The 27,961-nt window shown below is 48.9% G+C and overlaps 1 protein-coding gene across 1 annotated transcript; it reads left to right on the forward strand.

The window, feature by feature from the left end:
• Positions 1-157: 157 nt before the first annotated feature.
• Positions 158-27,743, forward strand: LOC149339414 (uncharacterized). The gene is made up of 7 exons (XM_089550920.1): positions 158-347; positions 7,122-8,888; positions 8,976-9,055; positions 9,465-9,565; positions 10,993-11,261; positions 21,412-21,566; positions 27,386-27,743. The coding sequence occupies exons 1-7, from the start codon at positions 158-160 to the stop codon at positions 27,548-27,550; spliced, it is 2,727 nt and encodes a 908-aa protein (XP_089407046.1). The 3' UTR covers positions 27,551-27,743.
• Positions 27,744-27,961: the final 218 nt, after the last annotated feature.

The following is a 27,961-nucleotide window of genomic DNA, read 5'->3' on the forward strand; positions in this document are numbered from 1 at the left end:
TACAGGTGTGCTGCAAAGGCAGCTACTGCTTCTACCTGTCCATGAGCATTGTAGCAGGAGGGGGAACTGCCACCGCTCGGCAGAGCGAAAGTCGGGGCGCTGCCTCCTCCTCCTCCTCTCCCCTGCAGCAGCAGCGAAGGGCGGGGGCCACCCACCAATGGGGAGGGGGAGGGGAGAGCGGCGCCGCGACCTGGCCAGGCGCGCGAGCGTTGCCGCGCGGGTCTTCGCGAGGAGAGACTCGCCAGCTGCCGCCGCCATGAGGAGCGGGCTCCCGACGCTGCTCGTCGTGGTATCGCTGCACACGTGGACCGCGCTGGCGCTCAGGGTTCTGGACCACAGACTGTTCGGTGAGTGGCGGCGCCTGGCGCGCACCACTGCGGCGATGGCGCTCCCTGTTTTCCGGCCGCTGGAGAAGTTAGCGCAGATCGTCAGTGCGCTCCCGAAGGCAACCCAGACACGGCTGCTGTTTTGCATGCAGCGTCGAATTTGTTTCCGCTCGGTTAGGCTCGTCTTGGCTTGTGGTTTGGGCGTCGAACGGAAAGCACTGATCAGCGACATCTCAGAAACTTCGTCAGCTGTGCAGCAGCACGTCTATGCCCGCGACTGCGCACAGGGACTGGTTCTATCGCGTGATGATCACGGCTTGACATGCGCATTTTCTTTCTTTTTTAAATTTTTTAATCGGGATTGGACTAGCTTTTCACCACGTTTGATGAAATACCTTATAATTTTCACCCCCTATCACACGTGGCGCATGATGGTGCGAAACTTAGCTAGCGCTGGGTGGGCATAGACGTGTGGTTGCAGAGTACAATTTTTTTTTAAGATACATCGCCTTCAGATAGCTCTACGCAGTCAGCAAGACTTGTTCTGCAATCGTATTACGTACGCTGCCGCACTAAAATCGAGGTTTTAGTGTGCTTTGGTTCCGCATATCAGGGAAATTAGATTATTTGCCGACTTGGCGACACAGAGTGCCCCGATTCGCGAGTTAGTTTTGTCCTTGAGATCAACGCGTCACGTAGCTTACCGAAACCGACATTTATTCCTTTCGCATCATTGTGCGCATCTAGTTTAGCAATCAGAATGATTTCTCTGAACATATTACAGATGTTGCTTTATTTGGGTCGGAAAATGAATCAAGCTCGTTGCTAGGCCACCTTTGGAACTTGGCTTGGAACTTGGAAGAGTACGTGGCTGAATTTGTGGCGCTAACGCGGACGGCTACACATTAAAAAAAAAAAAAGCTAATACTCCGTCGCGAATTGTGAGAGTTCCCAGTGACTCCACTTTTTTCATACGTTCCTTCGAAGACGCGTGCTGTGAGTCGCAAGAAAAACATAGGCGTCTGTTTCGCGTCATAAACACGCGGAGGAAGGAAGGCATGCGTATCTGCCCTTCGCTTCTCTAACCAATTCGGCTGCCACAGCCAGACACGCAACGGCGAGCAAGCGACCGGGCCCACAACGCTCACATCCCTACAGCTGAGGTGCTTACACCCGCGTGTCGTGTGTTTTGGCGTTTATATCGTTCCGAACGGCTGAACTTGCTCGGCATGTGAACTGTGCGCATTATGCAGCTCTTGTCCTTGCTGTAGCTACGTGTCCTCGAAACTAAACCGAATTTCGGCTTAGGGCGCTGGCTTTGCGGCAGACTTTCAGGACTAAAAAGGATAAATGACTCGTGATGATCTCAGCTCGACGTACGCATTTTCTCGTTCTTTTATTGGTTTATTGGGGTTTAACGTCCCAAAGCAACACAGGCTACGAGGGACGCCGTAGTGAAGGGCTCCGGAAATTTCGACCACCCGGGGTTCTTTAACGTACACTGACATCGCACAGCACACGAGCCTCTAGAATTTCTCCTTCATAGAAATTCAGCCGCCGCGGCCCGGATAGAACCCGCGTCTTTCGGGCCAGCAGCCGAGCGCCGTAACCACTTAGCCACCGCGGCGGGTCTCTCGTTCTTTTATTTTTAATCAGAATATGGCCGCCCACTTCGAAAAATCAACGCGAAAATAGCCTAGTTGGGCCGGCCATCGAGCGCTCGTCTATTTCACAAGTGAACGGCATGTTTACGGAAACTGACAACAGCCACCGCACCTGTGGACTTAAGCAGTGACAAAATAACATACACTTCCTCGCTGTTTATGACGCGTACAATGACGTAGCCGATATGAACTGTCTCCAGCGGTGTTATCGTCGGTGCTTTAATTACACTGCGGTATTCATTTAGGCTAGTTGCTGAAATAGCAACGGGCAACTCAATGGGAAGCTGACGCCGTGTGTTATTCCTCTCGCGCAGTGTGCCTGCGCATGTTTTAATGACAGATCGAACGCTTCGGAAAATTTTTGTCGAAGGAGCCAGCTGAGCACCGCGCATCTCATGACTCACGTTAAAACGACACGCGACCACGACACCGCCGAACGCACGAGGAGGAAATAGTTTATTACGAAGCGCAATTTTTTTTATCGTATTGTCGTTATTCATGGAATCCAGCCAAGCTTCAACCGGCAGCACATATCGTCATCGTAGGTGCGCTGCGGTCGTAACTCGCGATTTACAGTTCATGCAGGGGCCGTGGTTTCAGTTTACGGTCGAGATGAAAGCAAGTGCGTACGTGTTTCACGGTCTGCCGAGTCCACCACGTTTTTTCGTAGCTGTGGGGATTTCTTACTGTCAGATAAGAGGGCGCCGACGCACTAGAAACCACTGCAAGCAGGGCTTGCAAAGCTTGGCCCTCGCTTCGGAAGTTCCGGTCCCGCCGGAGCCGATGACGCCGTTTTCACAGAAAGCCATAAAGTTAAACACGTATCCGCCGTACCGTGACACGACATCCATGGCAATCAACTCTGACTATTTTATAAAAATTCGGTAAGTACAGTATTGTATTTGTTGGATGGGCAGAAGTGAAAGTTGATAAAGTGCGGGCATATAGGTGCGCTTAAAAGACAAACTCTTCCACAGACACCTTTAGATAGGCTCCGCATCCCAGCTTCAGTGAGGCTCTCGGTCGGTCGCTACCTAAGCCACCACCTGATCGCGTCTTCTTCAAACGCGGAAACAGAAGCGGAGTCGCCGTACGCTCGTGCAGAAAAGAAAAGACAGAAATAAACACTTCGCGAAATAAATGCCGGTCTAATGAAGCCGCAGGGCCCGGCGGCAGACATAAAGCCGGTAGTTTTCACTCCTAATCACAGCCAGGAAGTCTGGACGGGTTTTTCCTTTTTTCGCTTTGCTTTTTTTTTTTTCGAGAGGCCATGAGAGCCCACCGTCTGGCGGCAAATGAAGACCGCCGCAGGAGCGCTGCTCCTTATCAGTTGTCTCGGACCGCTGGAGAACCTTCTCCCCTCTTCTCAGTAGAAGCATTGAACCGGCTTCGAATACGGATGCGTCAGACATTACACCCAGTGCATTCAGGCTGCCGAAATTACGAGCGGGCTACGGTTGGCTTTTTCATTTTTTTTTTTTTGCTATTGTTCTCTGTATAAGGTGCGGTAGGAGCAAGTCCACTGTTTCGGGAATGTGAAATCATCAGAGCAGATGCGTCAGTTCATGGAGATGAGGTTGATGTAGACTTTGCGGCTCGTGCTTGCGGTATGCGCTCCGCCGTTCTAAAGGTCACCGTCTTGACCCCAAGACTTGGCCAAGCTGTAGCGATGTCTTCTGTCGTTCATGAATACCATACTTTATTAGCTTCTCGTTTAATAATTGACGGGCAACAATTTCACTTGGGCTTCAATGCGGAGGTGTTGGATAACGCGGTAAGTACTCCAAAGTGTGCACACGGCTGGCAGCAAAAAAATTCGCCTGAAAGCTACAAACAGCTACAAAGAGCTTCATGGAAAGCCTGTTCCCGTATCTGCTTCATCGCTTTTTTCCCTCAGTGGCAAGTAAGATCGCTGCCAAGCGGGGATTCTGTGACTCTTTGAAAGAATGCTTTGAAAGGCGGTCCGATTCCTTTCTGTTTCTTTCTCACGTTGGCTTAGCCGACATAAAAAGCAACGGCCGGTTTGGCCCGAGGACAATGTACACTGACATTTAGGCAACCTGCGTCTTCCTTCTCACGCAAAAGTAACGTGTTTACCATTTGCGTGTTTACTCCATCACGACACACTTGGTCGTCCGCTACGGTGCCAACACAAAGCCACGGATACTGGCGTTCTCCACGAACCCTGGCATTCTCTCGGTCCACACGAAGCTGATTAGCGCGGCTGTTAAACAGGCATTCCCTAAATTCTGACCGGCGTTTTTGGGCGCAGTCCCGTCTGAAAACATCCGCATGTGCTCTCTTTCCCCGCACCTTTACAGTATGAAAAGTTACAGGCTCAGTAGAACTTAAAAAAGAAAGATGCACGCGGAAGCGTGGGCAGAGCGGCAATACAGCAGCTCACAAAGCAAAACCGAGCCGAAGAAGCTGTCACGCGGGAGGCACTAGCCTCACCTGCAACGTCTGACCAGGCAAAGAAAAGTAAGCTGCGGGAAGGAGGGGGGGGGGGGGGGGGGGGATGAGCGAGGCAGGAGTGGCGTCCGGGTTCCGGTTTGGGCAGTAAGTACCGTAAGAGGGCGTGTACCACTCCTCTGCGAAGGACCGTCGGGCGCGCATTCTTACCGCATTCGGTCACGCAGTCTGACAGATCGTCGGCCGCTGGGTGTACGGGGGGTTGGAGGGAGTGTACGTCACCTGCGCTGAGGACGCGGCGTGTCGATCGGGCCGCACTTTCGAGAACTTTTTTTGTTCGCGCAAGCAAGCGCCGCTTATGCGGCTGCACGACTGGAGACGAGAGGCGCGATCACGCACGGATCTAATCCGAGACACGATCGGTAGGTGGCGCCGTCGTCTTTTTGCGGCGAAAAGCGCTCCCTACGTGGGACCGTTTGCAGCGCAGACCGCGTGGCTGAAACCGAACGGCGTTGGTGAGTGCTGCTCGGATGCCAAACGGGATCGGCTCAGACGTTCACTGACCGTCAAGGGCGTGTCACGTGGAGGTCCGCAGGATGTCAGGATAATACGGACAGAGAGTCGGTGACCGAGCCTTAGAAAAACATCCCTGTTAACCACAAGTGATGATTGTAATAGGAATCGCCCGCTATGCAGTGTTGCAGATTCTCGTGAAGGCATAACGAAATGGAGTAGCGGCTTTGTTACCTCGAACACAGGTGAAAAATCCTGATCAATTTCTATTTTCGTCATTTGTAATGGCGTTTCTCACCTACGCCGTCTGCTAAGGTGCTTTCGTTCCAAAGCTTCAAAGTTTCTGAGCGTGCTCAAATTACTGTTGCTACAAAAAATCGATACGCCGCAGAGATGCAACTGCTTACACTTTCTAATAACGGCACAAAAGGTACAATGAATGAGTGAGCCATCGAGATAATTTGGGCCTCGTAGTCACGAGCAAGGAAGCCTTTAAGCAAAGTTAGGAAGAGAAGTCAACACGCGGGAGTGAAGACGCCTCCGTTTTGATACCGTGCCCGGTGTCGAAACTGAAACCAGTTTTCCGCATTGGAGCAGTTGGACTGAAGTCCATCCCAATGAAAAAAAAAAAAGAAACTGGTCACAAAACATGAATGTCCGCGGCGCGCAGCCTTCAGTCTAGCCGCCAAGAACACGGTGAGAAGCGTACCTCAAGCGATTAGCCCGTTTCTGACGAGGCGCATAAGAGAGCCAACAGGCGGTCGGCCCTGAACTTGAACTTGTTCGCATAGGAAGCAGCAAGAGCAGAAACGGTCGCACGCAATCCCCGGGGGACGATCAACAAAGCAAAGAGAAACGACCGCGCCTCGATAATTGCCTCGTGTCCTAAAAGCACCCATGATGTATGCGGCGCGTCGTCGTCGACCGGCGAGAACCAAGCCCCCCGGGAAAACACTCCTCCTCGCCCCCGCCACTCCTGCCCGGAGTTCGTCTCCTCCCTGCTTAGCCCAATTTCGAAAGAAGCAACAGAGTTAATCCCTGGGTGCAAATCGAACGGCCCGGTAGGTGATTATTGCCGCTCGAGGCGCTCCCCTCCTCTCCATTCCTAGTTCTTTCTCTTGATCCTCGACGGGTCCGGGGCAAAGTGATCAGCCTCCGCGGGGGCCGTTTATTCCGCCCGCTGAGGTAAACGCAACGCGGCTGCTGCAACCAGGAGAAGCGCCAGCAGCAGCAGCAGCAGCCTAGAAAACCGACCTTGGCATTTGCAAAAAAGGAGGCGATGAAGGTGAACGACCGGATGTCCTGCACTCATCTCTGGCTGGCTGCGCTCCTGCGGGGAAGAAGAAGAAGAAGCCGCTCGACCCTCGCCCAGTTTTATGCTTCTTTCTGCTTACCTGGCCGCCGCCGGGGTGCTCCCCTCCTCGTCGGGCTTCACGCGGCGCGCGAGTCTTCCGTGTTTGCCGGTTCCGCCATTGGCCTCTCTCCTCTCGCAACCCGTTTCCTCTTCTAACCGATATTTCGACCAGCAAGGTCACGCGGCTGCTGCTGCTGCTGTTTCTGCGGCTGCGGCAAAGGAGGGAGGTTTCGTCTACCTGGGGAAGCGGGAAGAGACGGGGGAGGGAAGAGGAGCAAGAGGGTGGGGGAGGAGGGGACGCCAGGGTGAAGGTCAATGTGTTTGCGGTGCGGCGGCGCGCTTCTCTGGGCCGCAAACAAGGCCTTCTACCCGCCTCCGCCTGGTGTTCCCTGGCCTGCGCATGTCTGAGCGCAAAGAGACGTCACGGGACGGGGCGCTCATTTTTTTTTGCTGTTGTTGTTTTGGTTGGTGCTGCTCTTTCCTCGCCCCCGCGTGACCTCTTTCCATTTCCGAGCAGACCGCTCGGCGTAAATTAATTTTTGTTTTTGGCACACGGTGCCTGCGGCTGTTCCGCCGCGCTCAGAGTGGTATACGCCTATCAAGTGCATACTACCCCAGTTGCGCTTGAAAGAAACCTACCTAGCCGCACCAGTGTAATATACTTTTTTTTTTTTGCATTGCGCATGTTTTCGCTGTTTGCGTAGGTCTTTAAAATTAGTTTTCCTACCTTCTTCCTAAACTTGTGCATACGGGTTTCCTACATTGGCAGCGAATTGCTTCTCAGTATGATGCTCATCGTTCTGTTGCTGGTGTTACAGCAAGGCAATGTTTTTCCCTTCTATCTTCCTCCAGGTGCTACGCGCACGATAAAGCTCAAGCCGTGCCAAAACAGGGTTACCGGCCAGGAAGGCACCTGTATGTTCGCCTGGGACTGTTTCAGTGCAGGCGGCACCCACCTTACATACTGCACAGACTCTTTTTACACGGGCAGTTGCTGCAAACTACCGCCGGGCGTCAGCGTGCAACAGCATGACACGCCTTCGGAACCGACCAACAGCATTGACTCTATGCCGTACGAGAGCGACGACGACTATAAGAAGAGAACGAAGCGGCCTCCGTCGAGCACGGTTAAAACAACGACGCCGCTAACAACAAAGACGACGACACCAGGAGCAAGTGCAACGTACACTGCGACAACGACCACTAAGCCAAGCCATAGACCGCTGCCAACAACTACAGAGTCGACGGCGTTCGTCGGACTGTCGACGTTCACGCCGGGACTCATTACATGGCGACCTCACGAAACCACTTTGCCATACGGTTTGGACGAACCGTCCACAACAGTGCCAAATGACCGCAGCTCAAGTACCAGCGCACCCAAAACAACTACCTCTGCCACGACTACTGCTGCCACGGCAAAAACAACTCAGTCGGCTGGGACGACTACAAGGATACCCATCATAGCAAGCACATTTCTCAGTACAGAAAGCACGACAGAGGAACAACCTATAGAATTTACGTATGAAGCCACGACAAAGGTTACGACAGAGGAACCCGTGGAGGAAACGAGTAAAGCGACGGAGGCGGCGGTGCCTGGAACCACGTCCCAGGTTTCCACGAAGTCCACAGAAGTGCCTGCGTCTTCCACACAGACTCGCACTGAAGACAGCACCACGGCAGAAATGACTACGCAGCGGCCCTCCACCTCGTCAGTTCAGAGCCACACGTGGATTGTCAATGAACGCGAAACCACCATGGCAATTCCGCAGTCCGTGGCAACCGATCACACATGGGTAGTGGTGGACGAAGCTGATTCTAGCGGTCAGCAAACAACTACTCCGACCACAAGTGAGCCCGCCAGCCAAAGTACCTCCTCGACGGTGTCGATGCCAGACTGGTCAACAGTGACCGACATGGTGACATCAATTTCCTGGGTGGACATGACCGAACTATCCACGACGCAGAAGCCGCCGCCAGATGTGACCGAATCAACGCCACTACCGTCGAAACCTCCCCCGCAAGAAACGGCCGAGTCTACTACTCCTTCCACCACTGTGACCACGACTCCCGGCTCAACAACCAGCATCGGTATCACGGAAACGGATCCAGTCACTGTCCAACCAGAATCGGAGTCGCCGTTGGCGGAGTTAGTGAGCACTACGGAAGCTCCGACGTCCACGAAAAGTGAGACTACTACCTCGGCGCAGACGACAAGTACCCAACAGCGGATGCCGACTACGCAGCCGACAACCCCACAGTCAAGCACATCCAAGGTGGAAATAACTACGGCGACTACTACGCGCCGGAGGCCCATACCTACAACGTTCGTGCCGAGCACCCGTCGCACCACAACAACCAGTACTACGGAAACGACTACAGTGCCATCGACGACAGTAACGATCCCTAGGACTACTTGGAAGTACACGACGGTGCCGACGTACACGGTATCGGAAGAGCGCACCACTACGACGCGGGCTCCGACGACTACAAGGAAGACAACTACGGTGCCAACGACGGTTCAGTCAACGCTCCCAAAGACTACGCCCAGCACGCCACTACCGACCACAAGGACGCCCTCAGGACCAACGACACTCTCTCCGGACAGGGACATTCGGAAAAGTAAGGTCACGCTAGCCTTTCTCTTGCACGTCTTCGGATGCTGTGAGGCCTACTTCAGCGGCAGGTCATAATCCGAAACTTTTCCAGTATGCGGCCGGCCTAGGACTCTTCCAAGTGCAAGGATAGTGGGAGGCGAGCAAACGAAATTCGCGCAGTGGCCTTGGATGGTGAGTGTTTGTTAGGTTATTTGTTCATTTGCTTATTTATATGCCCCAAGGTCTCTGAGCGACATAACATAGGGGCGAGAAAAACAAGATAGAAACCTATAAATTGTTGCACACAAGATTTGCACACACACACACCCTTCACCGCAGACAGCAATAAACTTAAATATAATGAACAATTGGAGATCAAATATGCGATGATGACGACAAAACAATTGTTAATACCGCAATGTGTCAAGGGCGTCAATTTCTCAAGTCAGCATGATCAATTATTGTTCTCACGTCGTCATTCTTGGTCACTAATTTGACCAATGAACTTTCTTTCTCAACCAGTGGAAAGCCGTTAGCAAATATTAGCGATTTTGGGTAACGGGGCCGGCTGTGCCTGATGTGTTGTCTTGAAACTATTCAGATATCCCTACGGCAATTCAAGAGAAACAACTTCCTGCACAAGTGTGGAGCTGCACTCCTCAACGAATACTGGGCCATCAGCGCGGCCCATTGTGTGCACAAGTAAGCCCGTTAGTTTCGTTCTTCCAGCTTGCTTGTGACCATTGCTTTTCAACTTTCCTGCTGATGTCCTTCTTCGAAAGGAGCAGTTAACTTTTCTTGTAAATCACGCCTCATTCACAAGATACCCCGTGCTAGTTTATTCCGACTCTTCCTAGACAATTGAACTCATATCTCGCACAAGGCATACATTTTACTAGCCGTACACTTGGTTACTTTAAAAAAACTCCTAAAATCTTGTGCCTAACTCGCACATTGTCCATGAATTGTATTCTTTACTGTGTGTTTTCTTTGGCAATGTCTGCTAACTGTTGTGTTTTATTCTATGCACACGCGATTTCAGAGCAAGCACTAAGTTCTGGAATAACATGCTCACACATATGTGAAATCGATGCAATGTTTCTAATGCACTTACTTTACAGCAAGTATTTATTAGCTAGCTCATTTATTAGCTTTTATTGTTACGTATAAGCGTATAACTTTCCGTTGTACCGATATTGAAGCCTTTGGATCAGCTGATTGTGTTAGCAGCCAAACGTTCATTACATCCGCCGCCGCGGTGGCTCAGGGGTTATGGTGCTCAGCTGCTCTTCTATCCCGGCCGCGACGGTCGCATTCCGATGAAGGCGAAATGCTAGAGGCCCATGTGCTTTGCGATGTCAGTGCACGTCAAAGAACTCGAGTTGATCGAAATTATCTGCAGCCCTACATTGCGGTGCCCTCGTAGCCTGAGTCGCCTTGGGACGTTAAACCCTATAAACCGAAACCAATCGTTACATCCGAGGTTGACGTAGTAAAGTTTTTTTTATACTTGAGATGGTACACTTAGATTCGCAATATCCGAGGTCATCACAATACGTTCGCTACATCCGAGTGGCAGACACGAAAGTTCGTTATATCCGAGGTGGCATACCTAGCTTCGTTATATATGAGGTCGTACACTAAAAAAAATCAAATCAAGATTATTTCATAGTTACACTACACTATATGGTTATGGGGTAAATATACATAAGGGTTCGTATAGATAGTATACGAAGTTCGTTCGTAGCCCAGCGGGCATATAGCCACCTGCTGTGGGAGATGGGCCACTGGTTACTGCCAGACGGCGGTCGCCGTTTCCGATTGCACTGACCCCTCTAACGCTAAAGCATTAATAAGAAAGTGCATGCATGTCTGCGATATATAACGTGGAAGTATTAAATGTCATGTTCTTGCTCATGACCGAGTTTCTCAAGGCCGTGTGACATTCGCGTTCCTATTACTCCATGGCCTGTGCATATCGTACGGGCCACTCGTAGACTAATTATTACGACTGCAAGAGAGGTCGCACCAGCGACCGCTGCCTTGCGTGGGCGTTGCGGGGCGCGGCGTCTCATGGCGCCGTTCATCCGCGACGGTCGACACCGTGGCTCACTGGCTTTGGTGCGCAGCGTGTCGCCGACCGACATCCTCCTTCGCCTGGGCGAGTACGACCTGAAGAGCGACCGCGAGGCGCTGCCGCACGTGGAGCGCCGCGTGCAGATCGTGGCCACACACCCGCGCTTCGACGCCAGCACGTTCGAGTACGACCTGGCCCTGCTGCGCCTCTACGAGCCCGTCCCGTTCCAGGACAACGTGCTGCCCGTGTGCGTGCCAGACACCAACGACAGCTTCGTCGGCCGCAACGCGGTCGTCACCGGATGGGGGCGCCTCTACGAAGGTAGGAGGGACACACTTCTCAGTGGCGCTCTCTTAGAAAGTTCGCCATGCACTCTAAGGCAGAAAAGACTGCAGGTACTAAGGCGATGATTGCTTTCAAGGCTAACTACGCTGCCACAACCATGAGTCCTTCAGAGATCAACCATTGCTCCCCTAGGCACCAACAGCAAACGGACATCAGCCTTTGTTAGTCCTCTGGTGGACTAGCCGTTCCTCGCGAGGACAGTTAGTCTTAACCTTCCCCGTTCGTGGGTGTGTAGCGCTCGTGGGTTCAATGTCTTTTAGAACGATAGCTCTACTAGATGCAAAAGTCGATCTCCGTGTCGGTGCGATCCTTGACCTTGATAAGCCAGCATAGCAACACAATCAGTTTATGTCAAACTACGCACAACAGGGTGGCATACCATGGCCACCACGATTCACCGTGGTGGCATTATCTTGACTTTTTCCTTTGACCTTGACCTTTGACTGATCGTATGCCTGAGGTCAGTGACGACATCTTTAGTAATCTTATGCAATGAAGAGTTTAACCCTGCAAAACATCTCTAGCCAGGTTAGAACTATCACTTGACCTTTCGGTGTAACTGTGGGTAAACCGCTGTCACTTTTTTCTTTCCTTGTGTCGTCGTCCTCTAGTATGCTGTGCGCTTCTGTCATTGCAAAAACCCAAACAGCCACGTTAGTTAGCCTTCTGGTAAAGCGATTCCTGTTCGATATTCTAAGGCAGCAGGGCGAAGCATATGAACTCTGAAAGTGGCGAACAACGGAGTCGAGTGAAAAACGTGGGAAGTACAGTTTCCAACTCGGACGAACCAAGTAATGCGCAGCGAGCAGGTAACTTTTTTTCCTACCGTGTATTTGATAGTACAGTGGAGTCAAAATTACTCTTCTTTTTATGCGAAGCATATTACTAGAGCTACACTACAGCCTGTTGAGCGCGGCGGTGGAGCTACCATTGACCTTAGCGTGACCACGTGACACCACGTAACAACATGACGTCACAGCAGAGGAGAGATGGGCTGCCGGCTCGCGCGGTCGGCCGCGGTGGTGGAGGCTCCACATCAGAGGCGCGGCGGCTGACCACGTGACAACATGGCGTCACAGCAGAGGAGAGATGGGCTGCCGGCTCGCGCGGTCGGCCGCGGCGGTGGAGGCTCCACATCAGAGGCGCTGCAGCTGACCACGTGACGCTACAGCAGCGGTATAAAGCTGAGCTTGCCTCGCTCTCCGGGCACTTGCGAGGCGGCAAGGTGTTGGGATGCCGCCTAGAAGCAGGGCTGATTTGAACGAGAAGCGAAAGCTTCAGCGTGCCACAGAGACCGATGAAGAGCGGGATGAACGTCAACCAAGGAAAGCCATTTATTACCAAGCCTAGCCATCAATATGCTTCGCATCTGACTAGGCTTAACCTTAGCTAAGCCTCAGCCATTTTTTTGTCGTGTTCCATAGGCACTGAGCCTTCGTGCAAAAATTTTAAAGCGAGAATTTTATTAGAACTATAAGCAAGCACTACTTTCAAAAACACATTTAAAATATTTTCGTGCTTTTTCCCTCTGTAATTGCGTGCTGAGTGCTGGCACTGAACACTTTGGCAGGAAATTCCATGAAGCGATAGCTTCGCAGAGTTCGTCACAAAGGGGCCCTCTTAGCAACCTTCACTAAATCGTTGTCTTTATGACATGCCTCAGAAGGTCATGCGTGCGCTGTCGAGCAGTAGGAACGCGAGCGTCTACTAGGCGTTGCCGTTAAAGTTCTCTCCTATCTCATCTAGTTAGTTTTTCAACGCCTATTGTTTTCTAAATAAACAGAAAGCACGTGAAAATGAACGGCCCACATGACGGCAGTACGGACTCGAAGCTTGCAGCTGCCACATTACAGACAGGAGTGACGGGAAGCTACTTGAGGTGAGAGGGAGCATAGACTGAGTACGCCGGCGCCAAGTTGTCTTCCTTTACCGCGAACCTTCTTGCTCCTGCTATTATTCCAGTCAACTAGAGTAAAATATTGCTTTTGATGTAGTAAGTGTAACTCAAAGTCATGGGGATGGAAGCCGGGGGTTACTCAGTGAGTCACCCTCCAGTCACAGTGAGTCACTACTAGGAGGTTGAACTTTCCGGTTCGTATTTTTTGAAAAATCGGCCGACATTTTCGCCGTTTATTTCATAACGCAGCTCTGGGATTTCTTGGGGCCAATTGTTATTTCTCATAGAAGAATAAACCCACTTTATTTTCTCATTGACACGTGGGCAACTCTGTGTGGTCAAAAGCCACATGCAGTATATCTTGGATTGTTAGCAATAGGAGCTGTTGTACCAGAATTAACGTACAAATTGTCGCGTTTAGAGCAATGGTTCGAATAAGGAACGCTATCGCCGTAAGAAAATAACAGCTTGGAGTTAAGTGATCTTGTCGTAAAATAAAAAAACGGATATAGTAGTTAATTTATTAAAACTAATTTACGCACAACCAAATAAACGAGAAAAAAAACTCAGAACAACAGACCATCCACGCACATATCTATATATACACTTGCGTTGCTTAGGCGAATGGAACTTGTCTAGTCGCCTTCATGTCGGCATAATTTTATCTAGTTGGGAAGAGTGCAAGTGTATTTCATGCTCGCGACATACTGTCCACTCCTTCACTCACGGAACAAACTGTGAAAGCAGCCAGTGCTTCACAAGAACTAATCATCGGACTCAAAGAGACAGTTACCGCAGCAGAAATCCACGAGGAACCCGAGGGTCTCAGATTATGTAGTCCACACGATGCCGGCAACAGTAGAAGTGCCACTGAACCGTTGCGGAAGACACAAAATGACACCTTTTGGAGCCGCCTGCGCCTGGCATTGCGCTGTCGATCGCTTGCTAGTTACAAACATTGTCAATGTTGTTACATACGATGAAAAAATACTTATCAAACTGACGGCTCTAATAAAGTGGCGACAGTCTGTGAGCAGAAGACGCTATGCTTTAGACTAGGCTTGACAAGATGGTGGAGGCTCTTTGGTTTGCACCCGACTTATCTACAGTATATAGCGGAGCAATGCCTCAAAACTGTGTCTCACGAGGCTCCTAGTTTCCGCACTTTTTCAATTATTCCTAGTGGCTGATTACAACTGTTACTCAATAGCCAACAAGCTGTGACGTCCAATCAGCAGAAAATAAAGCACGAACAGGGCAATTGATCCAAGAACAGCAAAATAACCTTAATTAGTTACTGCGTCGTTTTCTTTCCTGAAAAACAATTTTCATTACAAACCATCTGCCGGGGAAGCTGTAGCTTCGTGTTCCATTTCGAAGTGCAAAAACTGTCATTTATAAGTGCTAATTAACCTCAGTTGTTTTGTAGCGAGAGCTACACTACGCCAGCCACTTCGCGAGTTCAACGTGCCTGCGCTCTGAGCCGTGGCACCACGCTCCGCCAGCTGTGCGCATGCGCGGAGTGACGTCAGAGCACGCAGCTGTTGTGCGCGCCTCGCCGCTGCGGTCAGTTGTGCGCAAGTCTCACTACTTTACTGACCACCGGGGCGTCTTTATTGGCGTAAACTATGAAGTTCAAGCCGTTACGTAAACCGTGTGTCTATGAAGCGAAACCTAAGCGCAGCCAGGGGTATGTACCTCTCGCTACTCTACCAAGTTTAACCAGAGCTAAACCACAGCCAATTTTTCCTCTACACGAACTAATGTGTTGTTTTGTTTTTGTGCTGGCATTTCAGCTTTCTCGTTCATGTTGCATTTATTATTGCATTTATTTTATTGCTGATGTGAGAGAAGCCAACAGCCACAGAAACCAAGGGGCACAGGGGATTTTTTTTAATTTATTTATTTATTTTGTGGTGTTGATCAATTTATAATATTACTGAATATGTTATCGCTTAAAGCTAATTGATTAGAAAAGCAGAAGAAAAAACAACCACATGCCGCCGGTGGGATCCGAACCCACGACCTTCGAATTACGCATCCGGTGCTCTACCTCTGAGCTACGACGACGGCTGTCAAACCTTCTGCTTTCGGGGGTATTTATGTTTACAAATAACCTAACCTTGGGAGTGTTCACCAGCGCCACCCACGTTCTTAAGCGGCGGACGTGGCACGTCCTGAGTTACCGCTGATGTGACGTAGAACGTCATCGAACGGCGAGGGTGGAAGCTGTGTGAGAACCCTCTTATGCTGATAGTACGTCGGAAAGATGACCTTCGTCACTTAAAATCAAATTTCAAAAGATGAATTTGTCATACGCTTATTTATTTTTTTTTCTCAGTTGGAACCGAGAACTCCAGCCTCTAGCTATACTCAAACACAAAAGATTTAGTTTTTTTTTTTTACGGCGATGAATTCATGAACGACTTCTTAATGGGTTTATAGCGTTTCGTCACTCGAAGAGCATAACACATAACAGAGTAACAGCGATGAAAGGTCTCGTGTGCGGCACTAGAGGAATTCCGCTTGCGGATGTGGCGAGCGCTGTGGGTATGCCTGTGCTTCGTTCCTATAAAAAAATGGTATGCAGCACACCTGGAAGGGAGGTATGCTCGGCTAGCCCACCTCCACCCCCTTCCCGAGTACTGACGGACTGGGCACCACGTGCTTGTGCGCTGTGTGTATGTGTGTTTTGTATTTTTTTTCTTTTGGACTCCGCGACTGGACCGAGCTGTCAGTTTGACAGCAGGACAACAAGGAAACGAGTCGCAGCTGCTACTGAGGACAATGATGATCAGTGTGCTTGACGGTGTATGAAACACCTGCGAGGAACGTGGTATTCCATGAAACCAAGAGGGGAGCCTGTCTGCGCATGCGCGAGGCGCGACGCGCGAGCAGGCGCGAGCGGGGCGCAGATATCTGTGCATGTCAGATATCGGCGCCTGCGCATGAGCGCTAGCGCGCGCGTCGGAAGCGGGGTCCAGTTAACAACAATCGGAGGACCGCGCGGCTCTCGAGGACTCTTTTCTTCATAGCTTCGTGTTCCCCGAACTTTTCTTCGCGGTTTAATTCGTCCTTTCAGCGCCCCCCAACCATCTTTTCTTCACGGCTTGACATTCTTTCAGTCGGCTCGGGAGGGGGAGCGAGCCAGCACCAGGAGCATGGAGGTGAATGCCACTTTTCGACGCCCATCGCGGCGCGTGCTGGGCGCGCAGGCGCTTCGCGTGTACGCCTGGGAAGTGTCCATCGAGGTGGGGCTTAAGCACTACCTGATATGGGAAGCAACGCCACTGCTAGATGCGTACCTGTATGTTGTCTTTTGCGGCGTTCCGAGATAGCGCATCGTCAACGAGTCAGTTCCTACGATAGCTTCGCAGGTGGCTTGCCGAATGTTATTCTGAAATGAGTCGCACAGACAGTGGAGACACAGTAGACGCGCTTTGTCGAACAGGCTGCGTTCGATTGCTAGCGCGTTGCGGATGCGCGTTGCGGGTGGGCGACGAATAGGGCTTGGCAAATTGAAGATTCTCTATAAATTCTTTGGTCCTTGTAAAGAAACGGCACAGTAAAACCAGCTGTCATTACACCCACCTTGTTTGCAGGGGACTGCAGATAGTCTTGAAATTCATTTTTGACATTTTAAAATTGAGACATTCCACGACAGCGACAACATCTGCGCTTGCGATCTCGACACGAGGTGTCGAAATGTAACGAGGTTGGTTTTCTTCTCGACCGCACTTTTAAAGGCTCGGAGTATTGGAAGAACAAGCGGCAACGAAAGCCAACGACGCCTTGCCGCCTCTGCGAACCCAGTAGACGCCTCTTGCGTAGTACATTACGTGATGTTTCAGGTGGTCGAAATTTCAGGAGCCCTTCAACACGGGTTCCCTCATAGTCTGAGTCGCTTTGGGACATTAAACTCCCATAAACCTAACCTAACCTAGCATTACGCGATGTATATTTTTCATCATGCCGAAATCAGAACATGAACAGGAATTCAGCTGTAATAGTCCGCCCGCTCATCCACGCGCCTTTCGACCAAATGTATGCTTTACCCCTTAGCAGGTCTGAAATGCACGATCAATAAAATCATGAGGACAGAACGCGAAACATCTTTCTTCCAGAAGTTTGAAGGGAAAGTCGTAAATTTTTGTACTCCCAGGAAAGGTCCTCGCAACTGAAGTTTCCTTAAACCGCATTATCAATGATGTTGTCGTATGCAGGTATTCGCGTGTCGCCTTGCAGGGAGGGGGGCTTACTGCAGACAGTTTTAACATTCGATGCTTCACAGAGACCACTTTCTCATCGGATGTTAACCCCGACACCGAATCCCTTTTGCTGGAATGTACAGGCCGTTAAGAGAGACCAACCGCGCTTAGTAATGAGGCGGAAATCGATGATGTGCGACACACTGGTACTCTCTAGTAACTAATGTTCGACACTGACCAATGAGAACACAGTAAGACTGTTCGGTTTTCAGATGAAAGAAGGAAAAGCAACGAGTTGCGAATTTGAAGTCTTGCGTATCTGGGACCGTCGGGGTGGATAATCGCTTACGCAACGTGGTTCCGAGTATAAACAGGTGAAAGGAGCGTAGGATATTATTCTCAACTTCTGATAATGCCATGATAGAACATTATTTCTACCATCATTATACGCTGCACTAAGAAAGACGGACTGGCAATTCAGGTACGCTGCTGTGCAGAAAATTCAACCGTCACATCAGATTATCCAAAACCTGAATTTTGCACCTAGTGTTCACTTGTACTCATTCCCACAAAAGTCGGATTAGTTATACTTTTATGATGTAAATGCGTAGTGAGCCATGTCGCGTGAAAACCTCATTAATTCATCCAAACCGTGTATCCAAGCCTGCGTCATGCGGCTGGAATGGCAGACATCATTGCTCATTGCTCTCATCATTGCACGCATAGCTAGCGAGCCATTATTCTAAACGTTTCATCATCCATGCCGAAACGCCCAAGTTATTGTAAGTCATATAAAAGGCCAAACTAAAGAAACAATGAGCAAATCATAGCAATAATAAAAACGCTAACTTTTTTTAACGCTGATCCGACAATCTTGCAACGATTGCAGCCATAGGTTTTTTTTTTTTTTGCAGGGTGCACTGAATTTTATCACGAGTGCTGAATCACTGTTACCATCAGCTTGGCGGCGGCACAGCATGACAGCTCAGTGGCTATAGAACCGAGAAGATAACGTCGCCTCAGCCAAAAGCCGCCTTCATACGACGTGGCCTTTGTATCAAATGAGCACAACTCCAAAAGTTGTTCACCTCATCCCCTCGTTAGCCTACGCCACCAACCCGACAATCCTCTCTGCACCATCCTAAATTTCGAGTCTGCAGCCCTGCCTGATACAGCAGGTTCGATAGCACTAATATCAAGAAAAAATAAGAAGCCAGAATAGTTCTTTATTCTGGCTTCTAGGATAGCGCCAGAGACAACCGTTGCTATAGGGTCACGAAACAGGGGATTCCCGAAGATAAGGGACGTGAACCTGGCGGGGCCAGGAGGACGTCCGCAAAAGGGGACTCATTGCACCAGTGGATGAAATCGCGTCTTTCTCGCGCCGTGCGTCTGACCTGTGTATCTGGTCCTCCGAGCTCCAGAAAAAATACGAAGAGCGCGCTAGACGCCAGCACGGAAGCTCCCGGATAACGTCATAAAAACAGAGAGAGAGAGAGAGAGAGAGAGAAAGAAGCGACCGAAGCATTCATTCACAGCCTGTAATGCGGATGTTCCCTGAAAGTACTTTCCGGATAGCATGTGACCTGCAATTTAAAAACCGTTAAGGGTGGCGTCCAAACGAATATCAAGAGTAAAGTGGATGGAGGGGCTGTCGAAGGACGGGCTCTCGGTGTTTCTGTATGCATCCACGTGCATCAACGTGCTATCTTCAAGCGTTTGCTCACATGCGTTCTCAAAGGGTTAGTGACCATTGCCTGCGGGCCGGGACAGAATGAAGAACGCTGATGGCAGAGCGCGAAACGACCACTTTAGCGCCACTGTTGTTCAGCCTTCTGCCCTGGCGCTCTGAAATGACCATGTGCAGATCGGCGAACAGCATTCCGCCCTTATTATAGAGCAGGACATTCTTGCATGTGCGTTCGTTTTCTTTGCTCTTTCGATGAATAGTGACGCTGAAGCTGTGAACACATCGTCGAAGATCTTGACACCGAGGCTATTTTTGAAGGGTTTAAGATGGTGATAAATTCCTTCGCCAATCGTGTCCTCGTTGCTACATAGTTTTTTTTTTTTTTGATGGGCAAAGAATTTTATAACAGCCAGGAAACCAAAAACTGAAATCGTAACTTAGCTACATGGCCGAAAGTACCGTTTCGGATGGCGCAGCTATGTGGTAAAAAAAAAATGAAAAATTACTCAACCCTTAAAGGCGCTTAAAAGAGGAAACTTGTAGCCGTTTATTAAACTCTGCTGCAGCTAGTAGTGATTTCTTTCTTCCGAACGAACTTGCCATCCTTTCTTTCGTAGTTACGCTGTTTTTTTTTGTGTTCATTAGCGAACAGAATACATAATATTTCCGAAAACAATGAGCTTCTTAGCGCGGCCGCCGCCATTTTGGGCCAAACGAATTTTGCCACCAGTGATGCATTCTTTTTTTTTTTCCTGAATGAGTTCCCATTTAACGCAGTTTTCGCTTGTGCAATAACAAAGATGGAGCCTCGTGAACGCAGATTTTTTTTTTTGAAGGCACAATATTGCATATCAACTTTCTCTTAAAAATAAAAATAGACTCAGAAATAAAGAGCGTCACTTGCCTTTCTGTCACGCGCCCACTGAACGTTGCCCGTAGTACATCGATTATTACCGTAGTACATCGAGGCACTCTGCAGGAAATCCCGCACGGAAGGATGTGATGCCACTTTTGTCACCCCAGAGTGCGACGCGTTCAATGTAGAAGGACGCTGCCGCGGTGGCTCAGTGGTTATAGTGCTCCGCTGCTGACCCGAAAGACGGCGGTACGATCCCGGCCGCAGCGGCTGAATTTCGATGGAGGCGAAATTCTAGAGGCCCGTGTACTGTGTGATGTCAGTGCACGTTAAAGAACCCCAGGTGGCCGAAATTTCCGGAGCCCTTCACTACGGCGTCCCTCATCGCCTGAGTCGCTTTGGGACGTTAAGCCCCCATCAACCGTCAGTGTAGAAGGGAACCCGACCATTTTGGTTTATCAACAGTTCTCAGTGAAGCCATGCTGTATCATGCGACAAAATAAGCTGGCACATCGTGGTGTCAAGTGTTCCGTTGAGGGTACTGCAGAAATAAAGAAACAGAAATAATTAATAAAACAAATGTTCCGCCTGTTTCAAGCACACAAGTGGTGGGCGGAATATATTAAATTTTGGCTCATTTATAATCACCGTACAAGAGAAACAAGATTCCATGTGTATTTGACTGCCTCTTAATATGTAACGAAGTGGAGGCGCCCATAAACCTACACCCATGTGTGGAGCTCGGCACTGACGCTCGGCCTTCCAATCGAGCGACAACAAAAAGAGAAAAAGAAATGAAGACACAAAAAGAACATAAACATTGCCATATACAGGTCACAATTGGGCGACCTGCAGTAAGAAGATGTAAAGCAGGGCTTTTTATGAGTATGCTCTCCCTCAGTATATAGCAAAAACCGCCGCATTGCTCCAGTAATTCTTAACATCACTCCAAACTGCATTTAAGTTTTATCATCCTCCATACGCTACTGGTTTTGCTCTCCATTACCACAACAAGCTCGGACAATGACGTTGAGGGGCTCATTTCTAGTTCACGACACGCCAATCCCCTGATCATTTTGGTGTGGTACGGCTGTTTTTTTTCTTTTTCTGGTAGAATACTTGCACATTAATAGTTTGCGAGAACTGTGTTCGGTAGTCGAGTGATTATATCGAACAAGTCAGCTTCTGCTTGCATACCTGCATGCATATTTCAACGATGTAATTTTGTGCTGTTCAAACAGTTCTCTCTGAGAACTACACAGACAGGTCCATATCAAGAAGGGATCTCACCCTCTCACTGTCGTGACTTGATCCATACTGCTCTGAGCAGAAGACGTATTCCGCTTAGCGGAGAAAAAGTAATCTAATAGGAAATTTAGCCAGCAGAGAGGAAGCACTTGCCTTTCACGCAGCCCGTTGAAAGCTCCTGCTGACAGGTGTGCGTAACCCTTTCGGACTTCTTCGGTTCTGTGCAGACGGGCCCCTGCCGAGCATAATGCAGAAGGTGAGCGTGCCCATCATCACCAACAAGGAGTGCGAGAGCATGTACCGTAAGGCCGGCTTCATCGAAGACATCCCCAACATCTTCATCTGCGCCGGGCTCGCCAAGGGGGGCAAGGACTCCTGCGAGGTGAGTCGATGTAATGTGCTGTCACCTATGACTCGCATGGTGTCACGATAAAATACGTATCAGGACAAAACAGTGGTGTCTATTGTCTACAGCGGAGGATGCGATGGAAGATAACTACGTGGCCTCACCAAGACGTCTGATACGTGCACAGAAATAACTGTTCAGAGGCTATGGTGCATGCACATTTCAATTTATTTCAGCGTGTCCCTGCAATCCGCACAAACGCGTCTTGCCAAATTCTGTCGTCTACGCTGAGTTTCGTTCATTGCAGAAAAAGACAACACAGACAAGTTGCTCCACGCATTACTTTGACTGTGCACTTATATATAGAGAGAACATTTGCTCTTTTGCATAGTTTTCTTCCACGCTCTGCATATCTTAACGTGCAGCTTTCGTCGTTCACTTGCGCTGCTAACATCGCAGAAAGCTTGCACCATGCATAAGCTCGAAATCGTGTACCCCGCCCTGGACACGTTCGAGGGTGCCAGTTTCAGAAATCTCGTTATGACACGCCTGTACAAAGAACAACAAAAGGCTTAAAGGAAGTGATTGAGAAGGCAGTTCTTTCGTCTTATGACGATATCTTTACGAGCTCGACTGCTGTGTGCAGCTTGCAGCCTTTAAAATGAAGATATTCACAGCTGCTTAAAAGCAAAACTTTAAAGGGGCCCCGCGATGATTTCCTCGGTACCAGTTAATATCGTTAAATAGGTTCGTCATGCTTTCCACAGACCAGAGCAAAAAGAATTATTGAAATCGGAGCATGCAAACGAAAGTTATTCCACTCTGAAAATTCGAAATGAAAAACTCACACTAAAACGCACCTCACTCGCCCATTTCACTCACCCAGTGCCGAGATTGGGCGCTACCAATCAGAACCGCACCTAGCGCACACGCAGCGGAAGCATGCATGCAGTTGTTGCTTTGTCGGGGCTGTAGACAGCCGAGCATTTTGACGGCGTCTGCCCCCCGTGTACGCGACGCCGTAGTCAGGGCAGGGGTGACTAACAACAAAGGAAGCTCCCCGAAGTTCCTTTTTAGGTCGGAGTGGAAGGCTGTGGGCAGTAGCCCCCCTCCCCCCCAACTCGACTGTGTCGACAGGCTTTTTTTTTCGCTGCCGTCTTGGTATGGTCACGGCCGGTCTCGACGTGCGCGCTTTCTGTTTTGAGCCAACGTTTTTTGAACAGCCCTAGCCGCCACCAAGGTTTGAAGCGGAATGGAAAGTGTCGCCCCTAGTTGTATTCTTGTTAGTTTTCGTTCGCTTTCCCTGCTTCTTTCCAGTTTTTGTGGCATGCAAAAAGCTTTCAGTGCTCAGAGACATAATATTTTGGATTCATTTCGCAAGTATAAAGGAACAATATGCAAATTGGACGCCCAACCAATGAGAAATGCAGCGCCCTATCTGGATGCCACCTCATTTCCGCTGCCGCAAATGGCCGCCGCGTTGCGACACCATCGGCTCGAAACAAGCATTTCTAGCGAAGATTAAGATATCAAATATTATGATTTCGGTGATCTCATTGCGCGTTCGGGACTTACAATGTCCCTTACTCTGCATACAAAGAATAAAGACCCCATGCTTTATCTACGTCGCAGGGCCCCTTTAATGACTCTAGCGATAACGAGATTTCCATCCCACCAGCTTCACTATTTTACCAAATGCACGAGGACACGAACAGCGCAGCCATAAATTTACCTAGATGTACTCAGCAAACGGTTGTTAACTTTTTACGATGATTTTAAAGCACTTATTAAAAAGCTTTAGAATACGAGTACGAGTACCCAAGATACGGACGCGTGCACAACTGACATTTAGAACAGGGGTTTTTTCTACGCAGTAGCGCCTGGATCGGGTTTACTGATTTTTTATTTGATTTGATTTGTTATCACGAGCAAGGATTTACAGAAGGCAATGCAAAGCTTCTGCGAGCGAACAATTTTTTTAGTGGTCCCTGAACAATTAAAGTCGCAAAAATATACAATGAAGACAGTGCAGAGGACATGACGCCGTCATTCAAGACGGCGTTATTTCTCTAAACAAAGCACCATTAATCAAAACACAATTTACATACATGTGCAATTAAACAAGCCAGAATTTCGCGTTTATCGTTATGTAGCACATTGCCTCTTTACTACAAGGTTTCACGTTTTCTTAAAGAGCAACTATTTTGTATTTCTCTGGAAGGAATGCGGAGTGGACATAGCGTTCGCGGTTGCATTCCCTTATAAAAGTGGACTATGGACAGTCTATAGACTTCTTAATGGCTCTATTGACTTCCTATAAATATTGCTTTCTGCCTATTCATAGTCTATAGACCGTCTATAGACAAAAGTATACTAAAACTGTGTGGCCATAAATCTATAGATTGTCTGTAGACTGTCTATGGCATATGTATTGCCTATAGACTTTCGTCTATAGACTTCATAGACAGAAGTCTATAGAGACTCTATAGACTGTCTAAAACTTTTTTGTAAGGGTGGACTATTCTAGTATACCTACAATACAAGCAAATTCCAAGGTACGTTGGTCATAAGTTTTCTGCAGCGTCTGCGGTCAAGAAGAGAAATGGTAAAAAAAGAAAAACAAACAGGAAGAAATGTTTTTCCTTCGTTTATTTGGTTACGTTTCCGCAGCACATAATGCGTGTAGGATAGCCCAAACAAACGTTACGAATAGTTTGGATAGTTTGCCTCGTACCGCGCTATTTCGGCAGAAAATTAGAACGCCCAGTAATGTACTCTCGCAAATTTAGTTTATTTACGTCCGCATAATTAAAATTACTAAAACAAGTGGCAACGTCTTAAAATATTGCATGGGTGAACTTATTCTAAGTGGACTTGAGGCGCACGCTATTTAGGGGGAAAAAATTTACTCGGACACCTAATTCCATTATATGTTCGCAATGTGACATCTTCAGCAGCAGTTGATGCCTTTGCCGGAAATGACATCACTTCCGGTCGGGTGACGTCATTTCCCTCCAGCCACTGGGCGAATTTTATGACACACCGAACATTTTGGCCCCATGGCGCTTTTAAAGCTATCGGATTAAAACGTCGTTCGCCCCTAACCTAAGTCCTAGACGCAAGGCAAGCCTTTGAATCTGCGCTCGCGCTTTACGGCGTCCCAAGCTTCTTGGAGGCTCCGAAATGCGTCTTTTCTGCAAATCTCCAACTCCAATCTCCAATCTTCAATTTCCGCGCTCCTTGCGGAGCACGGAAAGCTCCTGTCTTCAGAAAATGCCCTCATTACAGTCCGTCTTACACAATGAAAGGCATGAAGCTGCCGCAAAGGCCTTTCGCGGCATGAAAAGCAGTCTGGTCACATGCAAATTCTTTTTCGCGTTCTTCTAACTAATCTGAGCATATACAAATTTAATGTCTCACCTATTGTAATCCATAGTGCGCCTACCTAAGAATGTTGAGGCCTCAACTGAATTTCATCAGCCGTCAAGGCATGCCACTTTGCTCGTTGCATCATGAAACTGGAGTTCAGCGCTGTGTGCGGAAAGGCCTAAGCACACGTTCTGAAACACAATTCAAATATGGACTACACCGAACATTGATTGTCATCGACTTTGCATTATAAAGAGATGACGTGAGGTCTAGCTATAATTTTAGTGGCAATTTGCGAAAACTTTCTGAATGTAGTAAGCGAAATTATACCTATACCTAGATGTCCATAAATGAAAATGATACAGCTGCAAAGATGCACGTCACATCACTGACATACTCCTTCTTTATTTTTTTGAGACCCTAGTCGCACGCACCTTTTAAATGGAGCTGAACAGAACTGCGAATATCCTGCAGTCCTTACAGTCGGCGCCTGCTGGGCCAAGTGGAGTTTTCGTCCTCCACTTTGTTCTCGACGAATCTTTCTTCCAGTTCTTCCCTGTCTCCCTGTTCCCTGTCTGAGGCCTTTTTATTCTTATTCTTCTTGAAGGCTTACCATAACTTTATGTCCCTGTCTTCGACGAAGTCTATGCAGACAGTCGTACTTCCGTACGCCTCCGGAAGTGCGCAGTCGCTACGTTAGGACAGAAGGACCTCATCAGAAATTTTCGTGAACCTCGTTCCGCGAATCCGCTCACAGTACTGATACTCCCAAACAGCCAAAATTGTGGCCGCAAGCACCACGGCAGTGGCAACACTGCCCTTTCCAGAAGTATGCGTATGCGGGTTGTTGGCTGGTCTAGTGCTAAACGATGAAGGCGGTGGCCGCCAGGAGGTAAAATGATGGTACCAGGAAGGCGACGGCCTCCAAAGCCATGCTCCAGTAATGGTCTGTGCGTTCCAAGGCGATCTGACCACAACAGTGATTCTGAGAGACTAAACAACGAGTTTTATATTGGTTAAGTTCTTGTTGTTCTTCAAATCAAGGGCACATTTCTAGGTACACTGGGACTTGTTTCGTGCATATTATTTTTTATTCTGAGTTTTTGTTTTTGAAAAACTCACTCAACGCCAGCACTGCTAGCAGAAAGTGTTTTTTTTTTAAATTAATTTTCCTGCTGTGTTTAAGAAAGAAGTTGTTTTTGTGTGGTAAGTAACAGAATGATGCTGCTTCGCATGCAGCTGTGAGCACATCGCGCTGGTGAGTGCACTACTGCTGCTGCTCGAAGGTATTCGACACGATTTTGTTATTGGGCACAGTCGCAAAGCCCTCCATCGATTGTCTCCTGAGTTGATAGGAAGTCTATTCAACAGCCTTCGAAAATGCATACGAGAGGTAAGCGTCAGAAACCGCGACAAAGAGGGCAATTGCGTGTGTCGGCTGTCATACATCCGGTGATGCGTCTAAATGGGTTCAAATTGTGTTCTTAAAAACTGCGCGACTGTAGCACTACTCGCGCAGCTGCGCAATCAATCGTTCAGCTGTGCAGCAAGCACTAATTCTCCCAGGACAGCGTCCAGCGGCCATCAGCATTATCCGCCGAGTTTGACGAGTCGTCGCAGGCATGCAAGTTCTCAATGGCTTCGGCATCGTACGGGCCACAGCCATGGGACACCTGTTTGTTACTTCCCTTGAGGGGAGTCTGCAGTGTACAGTCGTTCGATCTGCAGCCGTTTAGCCTGGAGTTGTTTAGTGCGCAGCTGTTTGGTGCGCAGTCGTTTGGCGCGCGTGATTCGGTATGCAGCCATTCAGTGTACAGCCATTAGGTGTACATCCGCATGATGAGCAGCCGTTTGATATGCAAATGAGCACCCATTGCATGTGGTTAACACCTACCTACTAATGTACTACATGCATGGTCTCTATCCCTACGCTTCGTCGTCCCCTTTTTTCTCCTCTTTTATCCTTCCCGTAATCTCTTCCCTTACGAAGTATTCAAGGCGCCTGCTAGCTTGCGTTTGTTACTGCACCTTCTATTCAGAACCACTTCATAGCCTCTCCTCGTTTTTTAGTGTTATGCTGTTAAGGATCGACACGTATGCATGCCTCATACCCCTGGAAGGTGTACCATGGGCAGCAAAACACACGGCACAGTATGCAACGAAGTAACAAAACATACGTAGTGCGATCCTTATTCGGGGAAACAACACACATCTTCCGCAACAACTGAAGTCGTCATGAAAAACTTTCATAACTTCAGTTAGAATTTGTTCATTTTTAATTTAGCATCGGGCCCTACTTCCCTCTTTTCTCTTCTCACATTTCTCACTAAATACAAACGGCATACCGGCAGTTTTATCCACCCTGACAATAAGACATTATTTGCCACCTTACTGAACCGGCTAATGCACCTTTTAAAACTTTAATGGAGCGTGAAAAGAATGATCACGGCATCCTTTAATACTTTTCTCCACTTTTTGCATTCTAGGGTGACTCTGGCGGTCCGCTGGTGCTCAAGGACCCCAAAACGGGACAGTGGTCCCTCATCGGCATCATTTCGTGGGGGATCGGCTGCGCTCTGCCAAACCAGCCCGGGGTGTACACAAGGATTACGCACTTTGCCGACTGGATTCGGCAGATAATCGTCTTCTGATGCCGACGCACAATCCTATAGACGGCTATTCTACTTCATACGCGCTCGACGCTGTGTCACCTCTCGACATGTTCCAGCGTTGTAAGGCCTGGCTGGCTTCCGGGCCGTACGAATGACCTCCCAGCATGTCCACGGTGGGCTGAATCTATGGCCGTATGCCTGCAGCGCTATGTTGCTCGTACTGTTTTTAAACTGTGTTCTGCGCGAGGGGGGGGGGGGGGGGGGGGCTTAATCTTCTGTGGAATCGATTCCTCATTTTTGATATGCTTTGCCAGAGGTTAGAAAAAATATCCATTTGCGTTTCATGGTTATTAGTTAAACACAGTAGGTGAGCAGGCATAGAAGGCAGCCCGTTAAAAAAAAGGAGAGGGAGGGGGTAAAATATGAAAAAAATCAAACCCGCTAGCGAGG

This window comes from Amblyomma mixtum, chromosome 6, assembly GCF_055824585.1.
Source record: "Amblyomma mixtum isolate Tamu chromosome 6, ASM5582458v1, whole genome shotgun sequence".
NCBI lineage: Eukaryota > Metazoa > Arthropoda > Arachnida > Ixodida > Ixodidae > Amblyomma > Amblyomma mixtum.

Coding starts and splice junctions, on each gene's coding strand:
- LOC149339414 (XM_089550920.1), top strand. CDS start 158: ATGGGGAGGGGGAGGGGAGAGCGGCGCCGCGACCTGGCCAGGCGCGCG. Junction 8,889..8,975: donor GGACAGGGACATTCGGAAAA/GTAAGGTCACGC, acceptor AAACTTTTCCAG/TATGCGGCCGGCCTAGGACT. Junction 9,566..10,992: donor GCGGCCCATTGTGTGCACAA/GTAAGCCCGTTA, acceptor TTTGGTGCGCAG/CGTGTCGCCGACCGACATCC.